The sequence below is a fragment of the Electrona antarctica genome (assembly GCF_951216825.1).
Source record: "Electrona antarctica genome assembly, chromosome: 2".
Lineage (NCBI taxonomy): Eukaryota > Metazoa > Chordata > Actinopteri > Myctophiformes > Myctophidae > Electrona > Electrona antarctica.
In genome coordinates this window covers 3,044,611-3,065,884 of record NC_136807.1, presented here as the reverse complement: position 1 = coordinate 3,065,884, position 21,274 = coordinate 3,044,611, and the positions used below count along the sequence as shown (strand labels likewise).

At 44.9% G+C, this 21,274-nt stretch overlaps 1 protein-coding gene across 1 annotated transcript; it reads right to left on the bottom strand.

Moving 5' to 3' along the window:
- Nucleotides 1-8,023: 8,023 nt before the first annotated feature.
- LOC306941320 (uncharacterized protein) lies at nt 8,024-8,775 on the bottom strand (the record flags this gene model as incomplete). Its single annotated transcript, XM_079526722.1, has 1 exon — nt 8,024-8,775. Exon 1 carries the CDS (start codon nt 8,669-8,671, stop codon nt 8,024-8,026), a length of 648 nt encoding a protein of 215 aa, XP_079382848.1. The 5' UTR covers nt 8,672-8,775.
- Nucleotides 8,776-21,274: the final 12,499 nt, after the last annotated feature.

The following is a 21,274-nucleotide window of genomic DNA, read 5'->3' as shown; positions in this document are numbered from 1 at the left end:
TAGTTCTGTATCTTGTAATAGCAGTCAATAGTTCTGTATCTTGTAATAGCAGTCAATAGTTCTGTATCTTGTAATAGCAGTCAATAGTTCTGTATCTTGTAATAGCAGTCAATAGTTCTGTATCTTGTAATAGCAGTCAATAGTTCTGTATCTTGTAATAGCAGTCAATAGTTCTGTATCTTGTAATAGCAGTCAATAGTTCTGTATCTTGTAATAGCAGTCAATAGTTCTGTATCTTGTAATAGCAGTCAAGCCAAAGGCACAGTTTTAAGTATAATCCTATCACTGTTACTGCATCGATCTGGAATGCCTTGTGAACGACTGACATAGAAACATAGCTTTTTCAGAAAACTGTCAGGATGTAGAAGACATTTTTAGAATCTGATCTCAGGTCAAAATTTGTTAACACTGAGGATTGTACTGTGTATGGGAAAGGAGTGGAGTAATCACAGTAGTGAGGGCAAAGCCTCAGCACTTTACAATGCCAGTGTTGCCATTGAAAGGAGTGGAGTAATCACAGTAGTGAGGGCAAAGCCTCAGCACTTTACAATGCCAGTGTTGCCATTGAAAGGAGTGGAGTAATCACAGTAGTGAGGGCAAAGCCTCAGCACTTTACAATGCCAGTGTTGCCATTGAAACTAGACCACTGTTCCGCTCGTAAGACAAATGTCTGTTGACATGAATGATGTGTATTCAGGTTCATTTTTGAGGGGCGCTAGTCCCTCCAATGCATGGCATGGCAAAAATATTTGAGTTACTTTTGATTCCCGGTGAAAAAAAGAAAAAGAAAACTACATTAACCACTTCAGCCCAATACTTTGGCTATTTGAAAATGTGTCACTAAAAATAGTGATGCATTGTGAAGTTGTATTGCGTAGATCGGCTACTTTCAAATGATTTAAAAACTTGTGAAATAAATGGGACATTCTGAATTTCTGCATAATGAGTATTTTTTTACTTTTGTTATATATTGTGATGCCAAAACTTTCATTCTTCTACTCTAACTCGAACTGGTGGAATGTTCCCAGAAACCTCTTTGTCATTCATGGGCCTTAGCTTTGCATCTGCAGAGAGGGGGTGTTTTCTTTTGTATTTTGTTTAGTTTTGTCACCAAAAACAGACCCTCCAATTCTTCCTTGAGCCCATTTTGGGGCGGGAACCCCTTTTGGTGTTTTAAACATTATGTTATAATTTAGCTATTGAAAAATAGCAGCTCTACAAGCTCATAGCGCGCCACCGAGTGGCGCGCTATGAGCTTGTAGATCTGCTATTTTTGACAAATCGTTAAAATGTGGCGCAAATCTTTGAATATATATTCTTTCAAAGTGAATGTTTTTAACTCAGGTCTAATTGGGTTAAATTAAATCAGTTTTCAGAGGAAATGTGTAACTACCGGGATTGTAACCCCAGGTCTCCTGCATATAGGAGCCCAAATACAGATACTAGCACTGAGTCCTTGGCTATTGGGGAGATATAGATAATACAGCATCTACTAGCACTGAGTCCTTGGCTATTGGGGAGATATAGATAATACAGCATCTACTAGCACTGAGTCCTTGGCTATTGGGGAGATATAGATAATACAGCATCTACTAGCACTGAGTCCTTGGCTATTGGGGAGATATAGATAATACAGCATCTACTAGCACTGAGTCCTTGGCCTGGGGAGATATAGATAATACAGCATCTACTAGCACTGAGTCCTTGGCCTGGGGAGATATAGATAATACAGCATCTACTAGCACTGAGTCCTTGGCTAGGGGAGATATAGATAATACAGCATCTACTAGCACTGAGTCCTTGGCTAGGGGAGATATAGATAATACAGCATCTACTAGCACTGAGTCCTTGTAACCCCAGGTCTCCTGCATATAGGAGCCCAAATACAGTCTCTACTAGCACTGAGTCCTTGTAACCCCAGGTCTCCTGCATATAGGAGCCCAAATACAGTCTCTACTAGCACTGAGTCCTTGTAACCCCAGGTCTCCTGCATATAGGAGTAGAGCCCAAATACAGATACTAGCACTGAGTCCTTGTAACCCCAGGTCTCCTGCATATAGGAGTAGAGCCCAAATACAGTCTCTACTAGCACTGAGTCCTTGTAACCCCAGGTCTCCTGCATATAGGAGTAGAGCCCAAATACAGATACTAGCACTGAGTCCTTGTAACCCCAGGTCTCCTGCATATAGGAGTAGAGCCCAAATACAGATACTAGCACTGAGTCCTTGTAACCCCAGGTCTCCTGCATATAGGAGTAGAGCCCAAATACAGATACTAGCACTGAGTCCTTGTAACCCCAGGTCTCCTGCATATAGGAGCCCAAATACAGATACTAGCACTGAGTCCTTGTCTAGGGGAGATATAGGGCTCCATTTTCGTCACCGCTAAACCCCTTATCCCTAAACTTCTTTGCCTTGTTTTACTATTTTGCAAAACATTTTTGAATAGTTAAAATGGCCAGTCTACAAGCTCACAACGTGTCAATGTAGATTGGCTAGTTGAACTATTCAAAAATGTTTTTCAAAATAGTAAAAAAAGGAAAAGAAGTTTAGGGATAAGGGGTTTAGCGGTGACGAAAATGGAGCCCTACTAGTGTTCGAATTCTAAACACCTATATGACTGACTTTGATTGTAAAAGCTAAACACGTTCATGTGTTTAAAAAGTGTTACTGGCGATTAAACATGTTCTTCTGTTTATAATCTAAACACTGTGACACGTTTAAAAAGTGTTTAGAACCTAAACGCTTTGGTTTAGTGTGTATAGGAGCCCAAATACAGTATCTACTAGCACTGAGTCCTTGGCTAGGGGAGATATAGGGCTCATATAGCTCATAGTAGCTACGGCTTGTCTACAAGTTGATGTTCTACCCGACACAAGGGTCTACATTCCTCAGTGGCCTATACTTATATTGTATTAACATTGCAATATAAGCTGTTATCCTGAGAGTGTACAAATATAACCAAATGGACCCTGGTAAATTAACACTGATGATTTTTAGTGTAGCCCAATAATGTACTCTAGCCTACACACAGTATGTGTTTTTATAAATCAACTCTCACCTCCTCTATCAGCCCCGGTGGTTTATGGGAGGAGGAGGGAGTCGCATCAGCCTCTCCTTTGATGGTGACACTGTGATTCATGGCTCTCAGGGAACTGTTTGTTTTAGTTGCGGCTCCGCTGCTTGTTGGCTAGCTGCAGTCTATCACCGTTTCGTGCAAATGCAAGCGAATTATTTGGGCCAAAATGAGGGGAAAGAATTTTTGGAGGCAAGCGTTTTTTGGCACAGGAAGAAATAAAAGGGGCGGGGTTGGTTGCAAGGAGACTATAAAGTTAAGTCGGCGGTGCTGCGCGCTGCTGCTGCGGCCACTCTTTCCACCACTATTCGGGTTCAAAGGTGGTCAGGGATTAAGCCATTTTGGGCGGGAACCCCCTTTTGGCGTTTTAAACATTATGTTGTAATTTAGCTATTGAAAAATAGCAGATCTACAAGCTCGTAGCGCGCCACTTGGTCTGCTATTTTTGAAAAATCGTTAAAATGTGCCTCAAATCTTTCAGAACATTTTCATGATTTAGATGTTATAAAATTTAGCTATTGAAAAATAGCAGATCTACAAGCTCATAGCGCGCCACCGAGTGGCGCGCTACGAGCTTGTAGGTCTGCTATTTTTGAAAAATCGTTAAAATGTGCCTAAAATCTTTCAAAAAATTGTCATGATTTAGAAAACTTTTTTTTTTAAATTTCGACGTCAGGCCTGACTGGGTTAATAATACGTCTGTATGTTGGAGACGAGAGTCAAAGGGACAATCTCTCTTTATTTCCACTACACTCCTCCCTTCTACCCCCCCCCCCCCCCCGCCATCTCTCTCTCTGACTCACTCTCTCTCCATTTCTAATGACCGTATACTTTTCTGTAACTCTTTTAGTGATCTTCAAATATGTTTTGATGACTATAATCACAAACTGTCTGAAGTGATTCAGAAGCTGCAATTCAGAACTTATTACTTAGACGAATCAAATGTTATTTTAACCAGGTGTATATTGATGAAATACAGCACATCTGCAGTTGGAAGGTGGTCTTCCCTTCAGTTGCATCGAGGCATTTAGACCCTGGTGTCGGATATAAGGACCTCTACAGGTTGACATTAAGCTCATGAGTGCATTCTCGATCCCTGGCCAAGAATGGATCTCCTGGTGAAGGAGCGGTAGATGTGAAATGAAATGAAATGAAATGATTACTATATTTACCCAGGGTATCTGGGCTAAGCTCAAGAACTTGTTTCCAGCCAGGCCCTGCTCATAGAACATTTCATCGTAGTGGTTCAATGCCTTGTTCAAGGGCACTTCAGCGGTGGTAATTTTAACGTGTCGGACCACTGATTCGAACTGGTGACCTTCCGGTATCAAGACCGCTCCGCAATCCGTTCGGCCACCGCTGTCTGGTCTGCCCTTTCACATCAGAGCTGTCCAGTCCATCATAACTTTTAAATCTTTGCTTAAAACCCACTTCTTCTCCCTGGCTTTTAATGACAGTTGAAGTAGCCCTGTTCCCTTCACTAGTGCAATAGTCTGCTTTGTTTGCTCCTTTTTATTGTCTGCTTATATTGTATATTTTTGCTTTCATTTCTTCTAAATGCCTGTTTGTTGTCATGTTTTAAATGCCTGTTCATATTGTATTGTTTTTGCTTCTGAACCTGTACAGCACTTTGGTTGACCTGGTCATGTCAAATGTGCTATATAAATAAAATTGAGTTGAGTTGAGTTGAGTCATGTGGGAGACCCATGCTTTGATCCCAGATAGGACCGTATAGGATAAGAGACCCAGGATAGGATAGGAGACCCAGGCTTTGATCCCAGATAGGACCGTATAGGATAGGAGACCCAGGATAGGATAGGAGACCCAGGCTTTGATCCCCGATAGGACCGTATATATAATGGTATGGTATTGGATCGCAGCATTAAACAGAACTTGATTAAACATAACTTGAAACTTTTGATCTTTGCGGCAATTCTCAACCTGTGGGCCGCCAGGCCTTTCACTGTGGGCCGCCAGGCCTTTCACTTAGTTAGTTGGTTAGTTTCAACCTGTGGGCCGCCAGGCCTTTCACTTAGTTAGTTGGTTAGTTTCAACCTGTGGGCCGCCAGGCCTTTCACTTAGTTAGTTGGTTAGTTTCAACCTGTGGGCCGCCAGGCCTTTCACTTAGTTAGTTGGTTAGTTTCAACCTGTGGGCCGCCAGGCCTTTCACTTAGTTAGTTGGTTAGTTTCAACCTGTGGGCCGCCAGGCCTTTCACTTAGTTAGTTGGTTAGTTTCAACCTGTGGGCCGCCAGGCCTTTCACTTAGTTAGTTGGTTAGTTTCATCGATTGACCACTACAATGAACATGCTCTGTAAATACACGCAGGCCACCCATCTGACCACTTAGCACGGCAGGCCACCCATCTGACCACTTAGCACGGCAGGCCACCCATCTGACCACTTAGCACGGCAGACAAACCCATCTGACCACTTAGCACGGCAGGCCACCCATCTGACAACTTAGCACGGCAGACAAACCCATCTGACCACTTAGCACGGCAGGCCACCCATCTGACAACTTAGCATAGCAGGCCACCCATCTGACCACTCAGCACGGCAGACGAACGGCTGCCATGCTAAATGTCGAGTGAACACTACAGTGCTGAGTGTTCCTAAGTGCTGAGTGAACACTACAGTGTTGAGTGTTCCTATAAGTGCTGAGTGAACACTACAGTGCTGAGTGTTCCTAAGTGCTGAGTGAACACTACAGTGCTGAGTGTTCCTAAGTGCTGAGTGAACACTACAGTGTTGAGTGTTCCTATAAGTGCTGAGTGAACACTACAGTGCTGAGTGTTCCTAAGTGCTGAGTGAACACTACAGTGCTGAGTGTTCCTAAGTGCTGAGTGAACACTACAGTGCTGAGTGTTCCTAAGTGCTGAGTGAACACTACAGTGCTGAGTGTTCCTATAAGTGCTGAGTGAACACTACAGTGCTGAGTGTTCCTAAGTGCTGAGTGAACACTACAGTGCTGAGTGTTCCTATAAGTGCTGAGTGAACACTACAGTGCTGAGTGTTCCTAAGTGCTGAGTGAACACTACAGTGCTGAGTGTTCCTATAAGTGCTGAGTGAACACTACAGTGCTGAGTGTTCCTATAAGTGCTGAGTGAACACTACAGTGCTGAGTGTTCCTAAGTGCTGAGTGAACACTACAGTGCTGAGTGTTCCTATAAGTGCTGAGTGAACCCTATAGAGATTTTAAAGTGGGCATTTCAAAAGTTTCAAGTGGGCTCTGATCCAGAAAAGGGTGAGAAGAACCACTGAAAGAGAATAAATATGATGTTGATATTTGCATACCTTCCATGTGACTGTAGTGATAACCATAACGCTGCTGCTGCTGCTGATGATGATGATGATGATGATGATGATGATGATGATGACGATGATGATGATGATGATGATGATGAAAGCAAAAGGCCAGGCGGTCAGGAAGTCCTGTGCTGCTGCTGCTGCGCTGAGGTCACATTAAAAACGGCCCCCGGGCACCCTCAGCTCCGAGGGTTTGAGTCCAGCTCATGTTACAGTATATGTGAAGTAAGTTTCTGTGGTTTCCTGTTCGTCTCTAGTCTGTGCCAGTTGATTCTCGTCGTCATATGTAAAGAAACGACACTGTTAAATCCTCAGCGTTGATGTACAACGAAACAGTACAACTGGATACATTGAGAATTTTACTGTGAATCTTAAGAATGTCATGGATTGTATACATGACGTCTGTTCTTGATTGGTCACGCTTCACAGAACATGGCATTAAAAGGTCCGTCAGACCACCTTGATGGATCAGCGATAACTAGCTGACAGATGGAAGTACGTAAGACCACCACAGACCATCACAGTGAGAGGATGTTGAGAGAAATATTCATAATCAAGGTGGTAATGTCAAAGGTTCCATTCATTCTATATAAAATATAAATACATTATAAAGCTATGTAAACCTGTATTTTCTTGTTGCATGAATCTTCTATCATAGAGGAGGTAAACAGAGGATCTGAGCTGAGAAGAAGGCAGAACTTTGGGTTTTATACGTAGCTACCTGGCGATTCAAGTCCAGATAATGTTAATCAGCTTTATCTGTTTTCCCTGCATGTATTAATCAGGTCTCAAAATCACACATTTGCCACATAAATTAACCCCTTTTGACCTGAGATCAGATTCTAAAAATGTCTTACATCCTTACAGTTTTCTGAAAAAGCTATGTTTCTATGTCAGTCGTTCAAGCTCGTAGCGCGCCACCGAGTGGCGCGCTACGAGCTTGTAGATCTGCTATTTTTCAATAGCTAAAGCATAATAACATAAGGAGATTCAGCCAATAAAGAAACCAGTCCTATAATTCATTCCTTCAGTCATTCAGTCACTCGTGTTTACATCAGCATTGGTGACATATCGGTTTCTGTGGCACTAGAGAGAATTCAACAGGTAAATAGTAGATTTCACTTGCCCAAAAAGAAGTTGTGTTCAACATTTGTTTATGTGCTTAACATATAATTTTGAGACCTGATTCACCATAATAAGAGGGACTGGAGAGAGATTCCATGTCCCAAACTCACACAAACAAATAGATAAAGACAATTAACAGGATTTGAAAATGTTCCACAATGTGATACAGTAGCTATACCCCAAAGTTCTACATCACTTTAATCTCTTTCTACCTGGTGTCCATAATTCGAGCTAATGTAATCGGCAAGAATTGTATAATCTAACAAATGACAGTTAAGAATTGTCAAAGATAGCGAAAATCTACAAGCTCACAACGTGACATGGGATGTGAGCTTGTAGATCAGCTATTTTTTCTATTCATCGTACCGCCGAAGTACTGTATATAATGTTTAAGTTAAGACGATGTACACATAAAGGTGAGCAGGCCCAGCCGACAAGCTCCCACCGCCTCAGTTTATCAGCCCGTCACCACAGGTGATCTGGGAGCTTCCCATTGGAGGGCGGCTCAAAGTGGTCATTAGTGTCCTGCGGACATGGTAGACCACGCCCCTTCCATCCTCCACACAGAGAAAGCGTATCGGAGTCTCTCGTGGGCCAGGTAGTTGCACCCGGCCAGCTTGCTCTCCATCTCGTCCTCGCTCTGCAGGACCTGATAGAGGAAGTCGATGTACCGCGACGCCAGCTTCAGTATCTGGATCTTGCTCAGTTTGTCCGAGGGCAGCGTGGGGATGATCTCTCGCAGGGAGGCGAAGGCGTCGTTCAGCGACTGCGTCCGCTGGCGTTCCCGGATGTTGGCGATCACTCTCTGGGTGTGCGGGTCCTCCAGGGCCGAGGCGGCCACGGCGGAAAGCGGCGAGAGGGGCGGCGGCCCTGTCGAAGGTGGTCGAGGCGGCGGGCTCTTCTTGGGCCTCTTGGGTCCCATGGGGCCGTGCAGGTGATGGTCCAGCGCTGGCTTGATCTCGTCGTCGTCCATCGATATGATGGCGGCGGTGGGGAGAACCTCGTCCTCCGCCTGGGCGCCGGTCAGCCGCTTGGGCCCGGTGAGTCGCGGCGGCGGCGCCACAACAACGGGACAAGTGTTGGAGGGCGGCGTGTCCGTCTCCTCCTCCCTGGTCGACAGCCCACCGTCTGGGTGCTCATCACTGAGCTGCTCTTCCTCTCTCATAGCTGGACACGCTGCTATGCCTTGTCCTTCACTATCAGTACCAAGCTGCTCTCTCCTGTAGATATCTCTGTATATCTCTTTCACACACACACAAACACACACATACACACGTTTCCCCTGCGCTGTTCAGTCCCCCCTCCTGCAGATCTTCTCCTGGGTTTTGTATCCTCAGCTCTTCTCGACTCGATTCTTCCTCGGCACCAAAACAAGCGACAGAGCATCGAACTAGAACAGCTCATCGGCCATCAGCTCGGCCCGGAATGTCCTGATATCTACCATACTTCTTCATCTGCTCCTCACCAGCGTACCAGTAAACATATTCCTGGAGAACAGACTGCTCGAGCGAGCTCAAGTTCTCCCCGTCCTGCCTCTGGGATGTGTGTGTGTGTGTGTATGTGTGTGTGTGTGCGTGTGTGTGTGTATAACAGGGGCAACCTGAGTCCAAGTTTTAAAGGGAGAAGAGGATGAAACCTTTAGCTTCCCACCCATCGGGTCCTCTGATTGGTCCAGAGGAGTCTGAAGGGGCTCCGCCAAGCCAAAGACAAGAGGAAGAACACGTGTTTGGCGATTGGCTGGATCAAAGGCACAAGGCGGAGACAAAGGTGTGCGGTTCGACCAATCAACTCGGGCTTTTCCGACATTCGTTTTTGTCATAGATCTCGTCCAAGTTTATAGGTTCCAGATTTCTTCCAAAACAAGTAACAGCTACCATCCCCCCTCTCTGTTAAACACTCCCGTCCCTCCCTCCCTCCCTCCCGTCCCTCCCTCCCTCCGCTCCTCGCTCCCCTCCCTCCCTCCCTCCCTCCCTCCGCTCCTCGCTCCCCTCCCTCCCTCCCTCCCTCCGCTCCTCGCTCCCCTCCCTCCCTCCCCTCCCTCCCTCCCTCCCCTCCCTCCCTCCCTCCCTCCCCTCCCTCCCCCCCGACCTCCCTCCCTCCGCTCCTCGCTCCCCTCCCTCCCGTCCCTCCCTCCGCTCCTCCCTCCCTCCCTCCCTCCCTCCCTCCCTCCCTCCCTCCCTCCCTCCCTCCCGTCCCTCCCCTCCCCTCCCTCCCTCCGCTCCTCGCTCCCCTCCCTCCCTCCCTCCGCTCCTCCCTCCCTCCCTCCCTCCCTCCCTCCCTCCCTCCCTCCCCTCCCTCCCTCCGCTCCTCGCTCCCCTCCCTCCCCCCCTCCCTCCCTCCGCTCCTCGCTCCCCTCCATGCAACTCTGCTCCACCACCAATTCCTCTGGATTAGGAAAATAGGATATAGTTGAAAGTCAAAAGTGGGAGAGAAGCTTCGAGAATGTTTTCTTTTCCCCGCTTGGCGGTTGAGCAACATTCCCTTCAATTTGCCTGTAGTACACAGGAAAACCTTAGTAGAAACAGATCACAGGAAAACCTTAGTAGAAACAGATCACAGGAAAACCTTAGTAGAAACAGATCACAGGAAAACCTTAGTAGAAACAGATCGGCAAGGGGTCCTTTTTTACACGCTCAGAGTTGTGAGGATTGTTTTTTTCCCATGGGCAGGAAAAAAAAGAGTTGAGGCACAAGGCATTCCAGATCGATGCAGTAACAGCCATAGGATTATACTTAAAACTGTGCCTTTGGCTTGACTGCTATTACAAGATACAGAACTATTGACTGCTATTACAAGATACAGAACTATTGACTGCTATTACAAGATACAGAACTATTGACTGCTATTACAAGATACACAACTGCTATTACAAGATACAGAACTATTGACTGCTATTACAAGATACAGAACTATTGACTGCTATTACAAGATACACAACTGCTATTACAAGATACAGAACTATTGACTGCTATTACAAGATACAGAACTATTGACTGCTATTACAAGATACACAACTGCTATTACAAGATACAGAACTATTGACTGCTATTACAAGATACAGAACTATTGACTGCTATTACAAGATACACAACTGCTATTACAAGATACAGAACTATTGACTGCTATTACAAGATACAGAACTATTGACTGCTATTACAAGATACACAACTGCTATTACAAGATACAGAACTATTGACTGCTATTACAAGATACAGAACTATTGACTGCTATTACAAGATACACAACTATTTCTTAATGAAAGCTGTCTAACATCACTGCATGCTTTTGTAATAAGCGATGCAGTCATCATAGCTCAACAATAAATTAGAATAACCCATTTTGACCTGTGATCAGATTCTAAAAATGAGCTTGTAGATCTGCTATTTTTCAATAGCTAAAGCATAACATAATGCTAACACCAAAAGGGGTTCCCGCCCAGAATGGGATAATATAATGTGTGCAATTGTAACACAAAACAAATGTGTTGTATTACTTATAGCTGATCTGCAAGCTCACAATGTGTTGTGAGCTTGCAGATCAGCTATTATCAGCATGCAGCACCGTTGTGCGACAAAGTGTAATGGCCTCAGTGTACCATGCAGGGTAACTATGAACATACCGTCTCTTTTAAAATGTGTTCTAACTCAAGTGGTCCAGACCCAACTATAAAGACATCAGATTGTTATCGTCAGTAAGCCTTATCGTTATCGTTATACTGTAGTTATTGTCGGTATAGTTATAGCCTTCGTTATCATTAGATATTGATATTGTTTACAGGTATCATTATAGTTGTAGTTAGTTATCGTTACTGATGTGGTTATCGTTATCGTTAAAATTATCCTTATCGTTAGTCATCGTTATACTGTACCTATAGTCTTTATTGTTAGCTATTCACACCAAGCACTAACTGTATAGTTTTAAAAAATCACACCTGTGTGAACTGAGTGGTGCAACTCCCCTCTCCCCCTGCCTCTCTCTCTCTCTCTCTCTCTCTCTCTCTGTGTGTAATTAGCAGGCAACAGTGCAACACTATCTCGCTCTCTCTGTTTCTGGCACAACAGCGCCACTTCTGCCCCTACTGGTACACATAGTCACATAGGTGAGGACATACTCTAAGGGACGGACGGACATTGCTGTTCCTTGGAGTGGTTGCACCACTCAAAAATCACACCCGTGTGAAGTGAGGGGCGCTCTAATCATCGTACATCATCATCAAGAATGGTGGCCCCTTATTGGCCAAGGGTTCCCACTGACATAACCAGCCGATTTGCTCAGACATATATGATGTAAATTCTCCATTCATTGTCAATGGCATTTTTGAGGGGTGCCAGCCCCCCCTATACACAGGTTTAATGTTTGTCTTTAGTTCCAATGTTTGTTTTGTAGACGCCATTGACAATGAAGGGAAAATGTACGTCATAATGTGCCTCATATACGTCATATTGTCTCTTTATTGTTAATGGCGTTTAATGTTTGTGTTTGTTTTACATCACCATTACATCACCTAATCAACATGAGTTAGACTTATATATATATATATATATATATATATATATATATATATATATATATATTAGCGCCCCTCACTTCACACAGGTGTGATTTTTAATGTTTGTTCAGACAACACAAACATTAAACACTATAGGCCTAGCTGTTTATAGGAGGGACTAGCACCCCTCAAAAATCACACTTGTGTGAAGTGAGGGGCGCCTGATGTATTTATATCGACCCACATGATGTCACATGACTGCATTTGCTGCTCTAAACAAACGTTAAAAGTCCATAAACTTGGCTGCCCATATCACGTGATTTCAAAAGCCAGATGTTGGAGAGGTCAAGAGGATGGTAGAGACAATGCCGAGCGACACGGTGGTCACGCATGATGAGAACAGCCCCATATGCAGTAATTATCATCATTATAGTTATTGATGCCGATGGCCCTTAAAATCGTATGACTTTTCAACTTGACATTTACACTGATCACTGTGGAGTCTGGACTGTATCGAATGAACGCTCACGATGTGATGCACTTCACCTTCCTGGTTGTGAAACAACTGAGCTGTTGTATTGTACTGCTGGCGCTGTACTGGCACCGGATTCTAACAAGCCCGAACCCACGGGAGGGAGATGTGGGGAACTGGCGTGTGGACAGTTGTGCAGCGCTGGGGCCTTAACCCATTCTGACCTGAGATCAGATTCTAAAAATGTCTTCTACATCCTGACAGTTTTCTGAAAAAGCTATGTTTCTATAGAAGGGAGTTCCAGCCGCGCCTCTAGCCTATAGCAGGCCAGTCTGGTGCATCTCAGGAGCCTCTAGCCTATAGCAGGCCAGTCTGGTGCATCTCAGGAGCCTCTAGCCTATAGCAGGCCAGTCTGGTGCATCTCAGGAGCCTCTAGCCTATAGCAGGCCAGTCTGGTGCATCTCAGGAGCCTCTAGCCTATAGCAGGCCAGTCTGGTGCATCTCAGGAGCCTCTAGCCTATAGCAGGCCAGTCTGGTGCATCTCAGAGGCCTCTAGCCTATAGCAGGCCAGTCTGGTGCATCTCAGGAGCCTCTAGCCTATAGCAGGCCAGTCTGGTGCATCTCAGGAGCCTCTAGCCTATAGCAGGCCAGTCTGGTGCATCTCAGGAGCCTCTAGCCTATAGCAGGCCAGTCTGGTGCATCTCAGAGGCCTCTAGCCTATAGCAGGCCAGTCTGGTGCATCTCAGGAGCCTCTAGCCTATAGCAGGCCAGTCTGGTGCATCTCAGGAGCCTCTAGCCTATAGCAGGCCAGTCTGGTGCATCTCAGGAGCCTCTAGCCTATAGCAGGCCAGTCTGGTGCATCTCAGGAGCCTCTAGCCTATAGCAGGCCAGTCTGGTGCATCTCAGGAGCAGGACATATATATGCGAACAAGAAGGCAATGGAGCAGCTCAGACGATTTAGGCCCTTATTTTATTTGTAACAGGGTGCAGGTAAAAAGCGACAACGTTTCGATGTGTCAATTACATCTTCGTCAGGTCATAGGAGAATGTGACCTATGACCTGACGAAGATGTAATTGACACATCGAAACGTTGTCGCTTTTTACCTGCACCCTGTTACAAATAAAATAAGGGCCTAAAACGTCTGAGCTGCTCCAGTGCCTATGTTTCTATGTCAGTCGTTCTTCGATTTTTCAAAAATAGCAGATCTACAAGCTCATAGCGCGCCACCCGGTGGCGCGCTATGAGCTTGTAGATCTGCTATTTTTCAATAGCTAAAGCATAACATAATGCTAACACCAAAAGGGGTTCCCGCCCAGAATGGGTTAAGAGTGAAAGGAGGGAAAGAATGAGTCTTACGGATAAGAGCGAGGCCTGTGGGACATGTTCTGTTTCTTTCATCCTCCTCTGAGTTGCATGTAGTACAACAAGCTGCTGGCTCGTTGTTGGACTGTTGGATGCTGCTCTGAAGTCACAGGAGCCTCCGCTGGCCCACGGCCACAGTGCTCTGAAGTCACAGGAGCCTCCGCTGGCCCACGGCCACAGTGCTCTGAAGTCACAGGAGCCTCCTGGCCACAGACGGCCAGGAGCCTCCACTGGCCCACGGCCACAGTGCTCTGAAGTCACAGGAGCCTCCTGGCCACAGACGGCCAGGAGCCTCCGCTGGCCCACGGCCACAGTGCTCTGAAGTCACAGGAGCCTCCGCTGGCCCACGGCCACAGTGCTCTGAAGTCACAGGAGCCTCCTGGCCACAGACGGCCAGGAGCCTCCACTGGCCCACGGCCACAGTGCTCTGAAGTCACAGGAGCCTCCGCTGGCCCACGGCCACAGTGCTCTGAAGTCACAGGCTCCTCCTGGCCACTGACGGCCAGGAGGAGCCTCCGCTGGCCCACGGCCACAGTGCTCTGAAGTCACAGGCTCCTCCTGGCCACTGACGGCCAGGAGGAGCCTCCGCTGGCCCACGGCCACAGTGCTCTGAAGTCACAGGCTCCTCCTGGCCACTGACGGCCAGGAGGAGCCTCCGCTGGCCCACGGCCACAGTGCTCTGAAGTCACAGGAGCCTCCGCTGGCCCACGGCCACAGTGCTCTGAAGTCACAGGAGCCTCCTGGCCACAGACGGCCAGGAGGAGCCTCCGCTGGCCCACGGCCACAGGGAAGGAGAAGAAAGAGAAGAAGAAGGAGGGGAAAAAAAGACAATTCTTTTCTTGTTATTTTCACAGAAAAGATGTTGAGAATATGCCACGGAATTTAAATATATTTTATTTATACATTTTGTACACACCCATTAATGCAAATCACAAACCTGCACAGTAGAATCTGTCAATTTAGATTTGCTGACATTCTGAGGGGGAACCCTGAAAGAAGAAGAAGAAGAAGAAGAAGAAGAAGAAGAAAGCCTACAATTCTGGAGTTAAATTAAAGCTACAATCCAGGATTTACTACAGTAAACAAAATGTTATTTGATCGAATCTGCACAATACAGCTATAGTGTATCTACAGTGGTTGGACATGGGCTCTCTACTCTACCACTGAGACATTAGACCCTGGTGTCAGGCAGGACAACTACCACTGAGACATTAGACCCTGGTGTCAGGCAGGACAACTACTGTTGAGACATTTAGACCCTGGTGTCAGGCAGGACATTTAGACCCTGGTGTCAGGCAGGACAACTACCACTGAGACATTTAGACCCTGGTGTCAGGCAGGACATTTAGACCCTGGTGTCAGGCAGGACATTTAGACCCTGGTGTCAGGCAGGACAACTACCACTGAGACATTTAGACCCTGGTGTCAGGCAGGACAACTACCACTGAGACATTTAGACCCTGGTGTCAGGCAGGACATTTAGACCCTGGTGTCAGGCAGGACAACTACCACTGAGACATTTAGACCCTGGTGTCAGGCAGGACATTTAGACCCTGGTGTCAGGCAGGACAACTACCACTGAGACATTTAGACCCTGGTGTCAGGCAGGACATTTAGACCCTGGTGTCAGGCAGGACAACTACCACTGAGACATTTAGACCCTGGTGTCAGGCAGGACATTTAGACCCTGGTGTCAGGCAGGACAACTACCACTGAGACATTTAGACCCTGGTGTCAGGCAGGACAACTACCACTGAGACATTTAGACCCTGGTGTCAGGCAGGACAACTACCACTGAGACATTTAGACCCTGGTGTCAGGCAGGACATTTAGACCCTGGTGTCAGGCAGGACAACTACTGGTTGACAAGCAGTGCTGACTGAAGCTCATGAGAGCAATATTTCCCCTGTGCTTCTTTGATGAGTGGTAGACATTTTGTCTCTGACGCAGGAGACAGAGGTTCGAATTCCAGATAGGTATGAACATTATGGATTGCAGCTTTAAGAATCAGAACAGACAATTGGACTAACTCCAAAGTCACCAGGTCATATCTCTCCATCTCTCTCTTTCCAATGAGTCAACTCAGTGATGGCTCAAGTCCACAAAGTCACCAGGTCATATCTCTCCATCTCTCTCTTTCCAATGAGTCAACTCAGTGATGGCTCAAGTCCACAGTGAGAAGAGCAACGCATTGTCTAAAAACACATTCATGTCTAACAAAGCAATTCTGTTGAGCACATACAGTAATGTATCGCTCACAGTACGAGGTATTTTTTGAGTGGTGTAAACCACTCCTACGACTGGCTTTGTTTGTCTGTCTGTCTGTGCCAAAGAAATGAGCATGGTTGCTACGGTCACCCAGTTCACCCGGGTGTGATTTCATTACGTCAGACATTACGTCTGATCAGTCTATATAAGACCTTACACCACTCAGTTCACACGGGTGTGATTTTGTTTTTTACTTTACTGCACTATTTCCAATTTTCAATACTTTTACTTCAACTCCACAACATCTCAGAGACAAATATACCATGCACTGTCTTTACTGTCTTGTTTGTTGCCGAACTAAACTTTGCCTTTTGGATTTCGATTTCATTAAAACTTTTGAAATCTACACTAGCCTCAAAGAATGTCATTACATTACAAGCTGTATAAGCTTCGACTATTTGAAATAGCCGATGCATCGTGTTGTGAGCTTGTAGAATCTACAAGCTCACACTAGACTCTACAATGTAGTTCAAGTTATTTTAATACATTTGAAAAACTTGTGAAACAGGACTTTTACTTTTGATACTTTATGTATATTTTGATGCCAGTACTTTTATACTGAAGTACATTTTGAGTACACTACTTGTAACAGTATTTCTACATTGTATTGAAACTCTTACTTATAAGTAACATGTGTGCTTCCTCACTGATTGCTCAACAGGATGGTGTGTTCTGCAACAGTACTGTACAGTAACTTGTTTTAGTTGCTACTGCACCAGTATGACAACTACACACCCACGCACCCACCCAGTCTTCAGAAGTCCCAACACAGACGCTTGAGGAACATTGTACGCCTCTCTGGTGAATCAGCATCTTCCTGGATTACAGGAATATCTGTTGCTTAGCGATGGGAGACAAACACGGCACGCTGCCTGTAACTGTATTACTTTCCTGGCAGCTTCAGGCATCTATCAGGAAGTTTTGGGAACTGTTGACTGAAGCTTTGCTCATTTCAATGACATAACTCATTGAATGGCTCTGGATATTTTCATGTAAATCAGGGGTGGGCAACTTTGACGATGGAGAGGGCCACTATATTTCCACACTCACTCCCTAGGGCCATATATTGCTGTCGTAGCAAAAATAGCCGATCTACAAGCTCAAAACGCGTCGCGCTGCGACGCGTTTTGAGCTTGTAGATCGGCTATTTTTGCTATATTCTAATTGAAATCTTGAATCTTTGCTATTTTTGAATTGGAATCCTGAAAATTAATGTCATTATGTCATTGTCATTTCAAATGCCTTTAATTATACTTGTGTTGAGCAATGAGCTACTAATTTAGACTGAAGTAATTAAAGCGGGTCATGTTTGCATGTAAACTGTAGAAACCAATATTATATCAGTATTCTGACATTAACCTGAGGGCCACATTAAGTGAAGGTGGGGGCCGCATGTGGCCCCCGGGCCGCCAGTTGCCCACCCCTGATGTAAATGTCTCACATAAAACGCAAACGGGCAGGCGGTTTTGAAGTGCTGACAACCGTACTGGCCATGGTTTGAGATTTTCAAAGCATTGGATTATTCATTTAACGGCTTGTTTAATCTCAGTTTAACCCATTCAGACCTGACGTCGAAATTTAAAAAAATCTTCTAAATCCTCCAGTCTTTTTAAATAAATATTTTCACGATTTTTCTAAAATAGCAGACCTACACGCTCATAGAGCTATGAGCTTGTAGATCTGCTATTTTTCAATAGCTAAATTATAACATAATGTATGTAACCACCAAAAGGGGTTCCCGCTCAAAATGGGTTAAAATCTCTGATCTCAGACAATATATCGGCTTGGCCAATATATTGGACATTATTTAACTTTTTGAAAGTATTGGTTTTACTTTTGGTACAAATATGTATCAGATGTGTCTTTTTTAAAAACATATTGGTTTAACACCAATACCAATTGTGCAGGAGAACCTTTAAAGGAGCATTCAGTGATTTGGGTGATTTGGAAAAATACCCGGCCCACCCGGTAACAAGATGTGCACATGCACACGCTCTACAGTGGGGGAAGTACAACAGACCAACAGCACGTGCACCAAGGCCCGCCCCACTCGATCATGATTGGAGGAAGGCCCCTCTCATCCTGATTGGATGAAGGCTTTACCACCCAAAGCCCAAACCGAAACTAGGGTTTTTTGACCCCAGGCACTCACTGGGGACAGGGAGGAACTCCTTATATGGTCAGCACACTTTACAGTAGGGAGGATTATCCAAAAAATAAGAAAAAATAAGTGATATTTGAATTAAGTGAAAGTGAAAACAATCGTTTTTTTTCTCTGTATTTTTAGGTTGTATGACCACAATTACGCCCCAAAAAAACTGAACTTTGAACATTCAGTGGATTTTCTGTGGTCTGGAGTTTTCTCTAGTGTCTGTGAAGCCTTTTTGAGCTGCAATGAAAACAGGCAAAACAGTGAAAACAGTGACATCTGCTGGCAAATCCCATTGACATACGTATATGGGATTTGCTGGCTCTTATACATCACAAACAGCAGGAACATCAGATCACTTGTTTGAGCCAGAAAACCCCAGACCACAGAAAATCTACTGAATGTAGTCTGGTCTTGCAATGGGTCTGGTCCACAAGATTCGCTACACCACCAAGATACCCATGTACCTGTCTAAATACTTCCTTAATGTCAACGAAGTCCACTCCCACAACACCAGAGGGAGTTCAACAAACCATGTGCAACCCAGATTCGGTACAAACAAGGGATTAAATTAATTTCGCTCCTATGCCACCAAAATGTGGAACGCCCTACCAACAGTCATTAAGACATGCAAATCCCTTGACTCCTTCAAAACTGCTCTCAAAGGGCACCTACGGACGGCTGCAATTCGAAACTGGCCCCCGAATCCCCCACCCACCCCTGTTTCCCCTCACTGTATATATTTATTTTCCCTTTCTACCTCCTATGATGATTTATTTTTTACTATATAGTTGTGTATATTCGTATACGTCTCTAAATGTTTTGATGAATTGAAAATGGTGGGCCCTATTGTAAACAAGTGTAATGCTTTATGGTGTCGTCCACTCACTGTTAACCCTTAGAAGATGAAAGACGCCAATTGGCGTCTTCATCAGAATTCCGTAAATGATCAATGACGCCAATTGGCGTCTTCACAGTTTTTGATGAATCTAAACATATTAATATGCTCCGAAGCGCTGTTTAAATTCCTGAGCTTATATTCCAACTACATTACCCAGAAAACCCGTGTCACGTGACACACGTGTACGTGTTGCCATTGGAAGCTGGTCCCACCCCCTGTAAACAGTGGGGGCAGAGGGAGTCTTCATAGTTAGTGTGGTTGCCTATGGGCAACCATACTATTGTTCCCCTTACCTTTTATTTCTTTCTTTGTTTATTATTCTGTATAAACTTTATTTTGCAGTGCTACTCCTCCCACAGTTTTTGCCAAACATACTCGAGCCATATGTCAAATCGACCGGCTTCATCGGGAATCGTGTGCTTGTTGATTGATAAGAGAAATGTTGTATAGTTTAATTGATATTAATTAATTAGTGAATTAATTTTCCCCATTCACTTGAATGGGAAAATGGGAAAACTCACATTCAACTATTTGTTTCTCTGAGACCGTAAGGGCTGTAGTTACAACACTTGGAGGGGAGGTTCATAATAATTATCAAAATTAATTAACATATAATTATATCGGTCGGCCTCATGGTGGCGCTATAACAGCCCACTTTACCTTTTGCATTATAACTCTTGCACGGTAGGTCATAAAATAAAAAATATTTTTTCGCTGGATTCCTTGAGTCATGACGCATCTCCCCATATAGGCCACGCCCATTTGCGTCAGGATAGATTTTCTGCCATTTTGAATTTTCTTCAAAACACACTTTTGGATCCTCCAGCTACAGATTTTGGCCAAATCTCATAAGAATCGGTACACATGATCTCCGGACCTATCCGATTAAAACAGCAGAGTCAGAATTTTGATAGTCCATATCGTTAGTCCGTAATCAGCTTCCAAAGTTAGTGGGAGGGGCCTATTTTACAAAAGACGGCACAAATCACGAACGGAATGTCCGATCCATCCCAAATTTTAATCAAATGTCGAGGGTGGCTTAATAAACACAGAGCCTAAAGCTATTCTATTTTCCCAAATTTTAATCAAATGTCGAGGGTGGCTTAATAAACACAGAGCCTAAAGCTATTCTATTTTCCCAAATTTTAATCAAATGTCGAGGGTGGCTTAATAAACACAGAGCCTAAAGCTATTCTATTTTCATCTATAGGGGGCGCCACAATTGCAAAAACACTTAACCGTTTGTTGCAAAAACATGATTTCGGGGGGGGAACCCCTCCCAATTACTTACACATGATCACTTTACATTGTAATTGGCTAGCAAAATTACCGGGAGAGGCCTATATTAGCGAGTGAGGCAACCACACTTTGCAATTTCCCAGAATTGCTTCTTTCTAGTTTTCATTGTTTTGCCTGTTTGCCGTCTCGCCCGAGCGATTTTCTAGCAGAAAAAGTTGAAAGCAGTACTATTTATTTGAGCGAGTTTTGTGGTAGTAGTATTGATCCATACGCGTCCCAGTCGCCTTCTCCAGGCGGAGTAGCCCTGGTCCAGTGCTTACAGCGAGACTCGCTGCTCCCTCCCTCCTTTTTTCATTGTCTCCCCATCGTCGTCCGATGAGCTATACCGGGAAACCATTGAAGAAGACGATCAACCCGGAATGTTTTGAGGTAATCTTATTGTAGAAAATGCCCTTCTATAGTGATCAGAAATCATAAGATGATCGCTACAAATAGATGCTTGGATAATTACTACTACTAGTCAGATCATGACGCCAGAATGACTCACCACGATGGCCCCCAGCCATTAGCCAGCACCGAAGGTGCTGGCTAATGGTGTTGGTCGGTGCATTGGTGCTGGCTAAGGGCTGGAGGGGGGGGTTGGTTCGATCGGTTGGTTGGTGCAGTACAAATGTATCGTAGCAGGCATGCACGCATGGCAGTACAAGTATTTTATATTGTAGCGTGCCTTATAGGCGATCTGATCTTTAGAGTAATGTTCGCTCCTTTTATTTACTGTCTACAAAGACGGAGAACAAACATGCATCGTTTACTGAAGCAACGCGTGGTTATGATGACGTTGCTACAAGGATCGGAGGGGGGACGGGGAGTGAAGCTAACAGTAGCG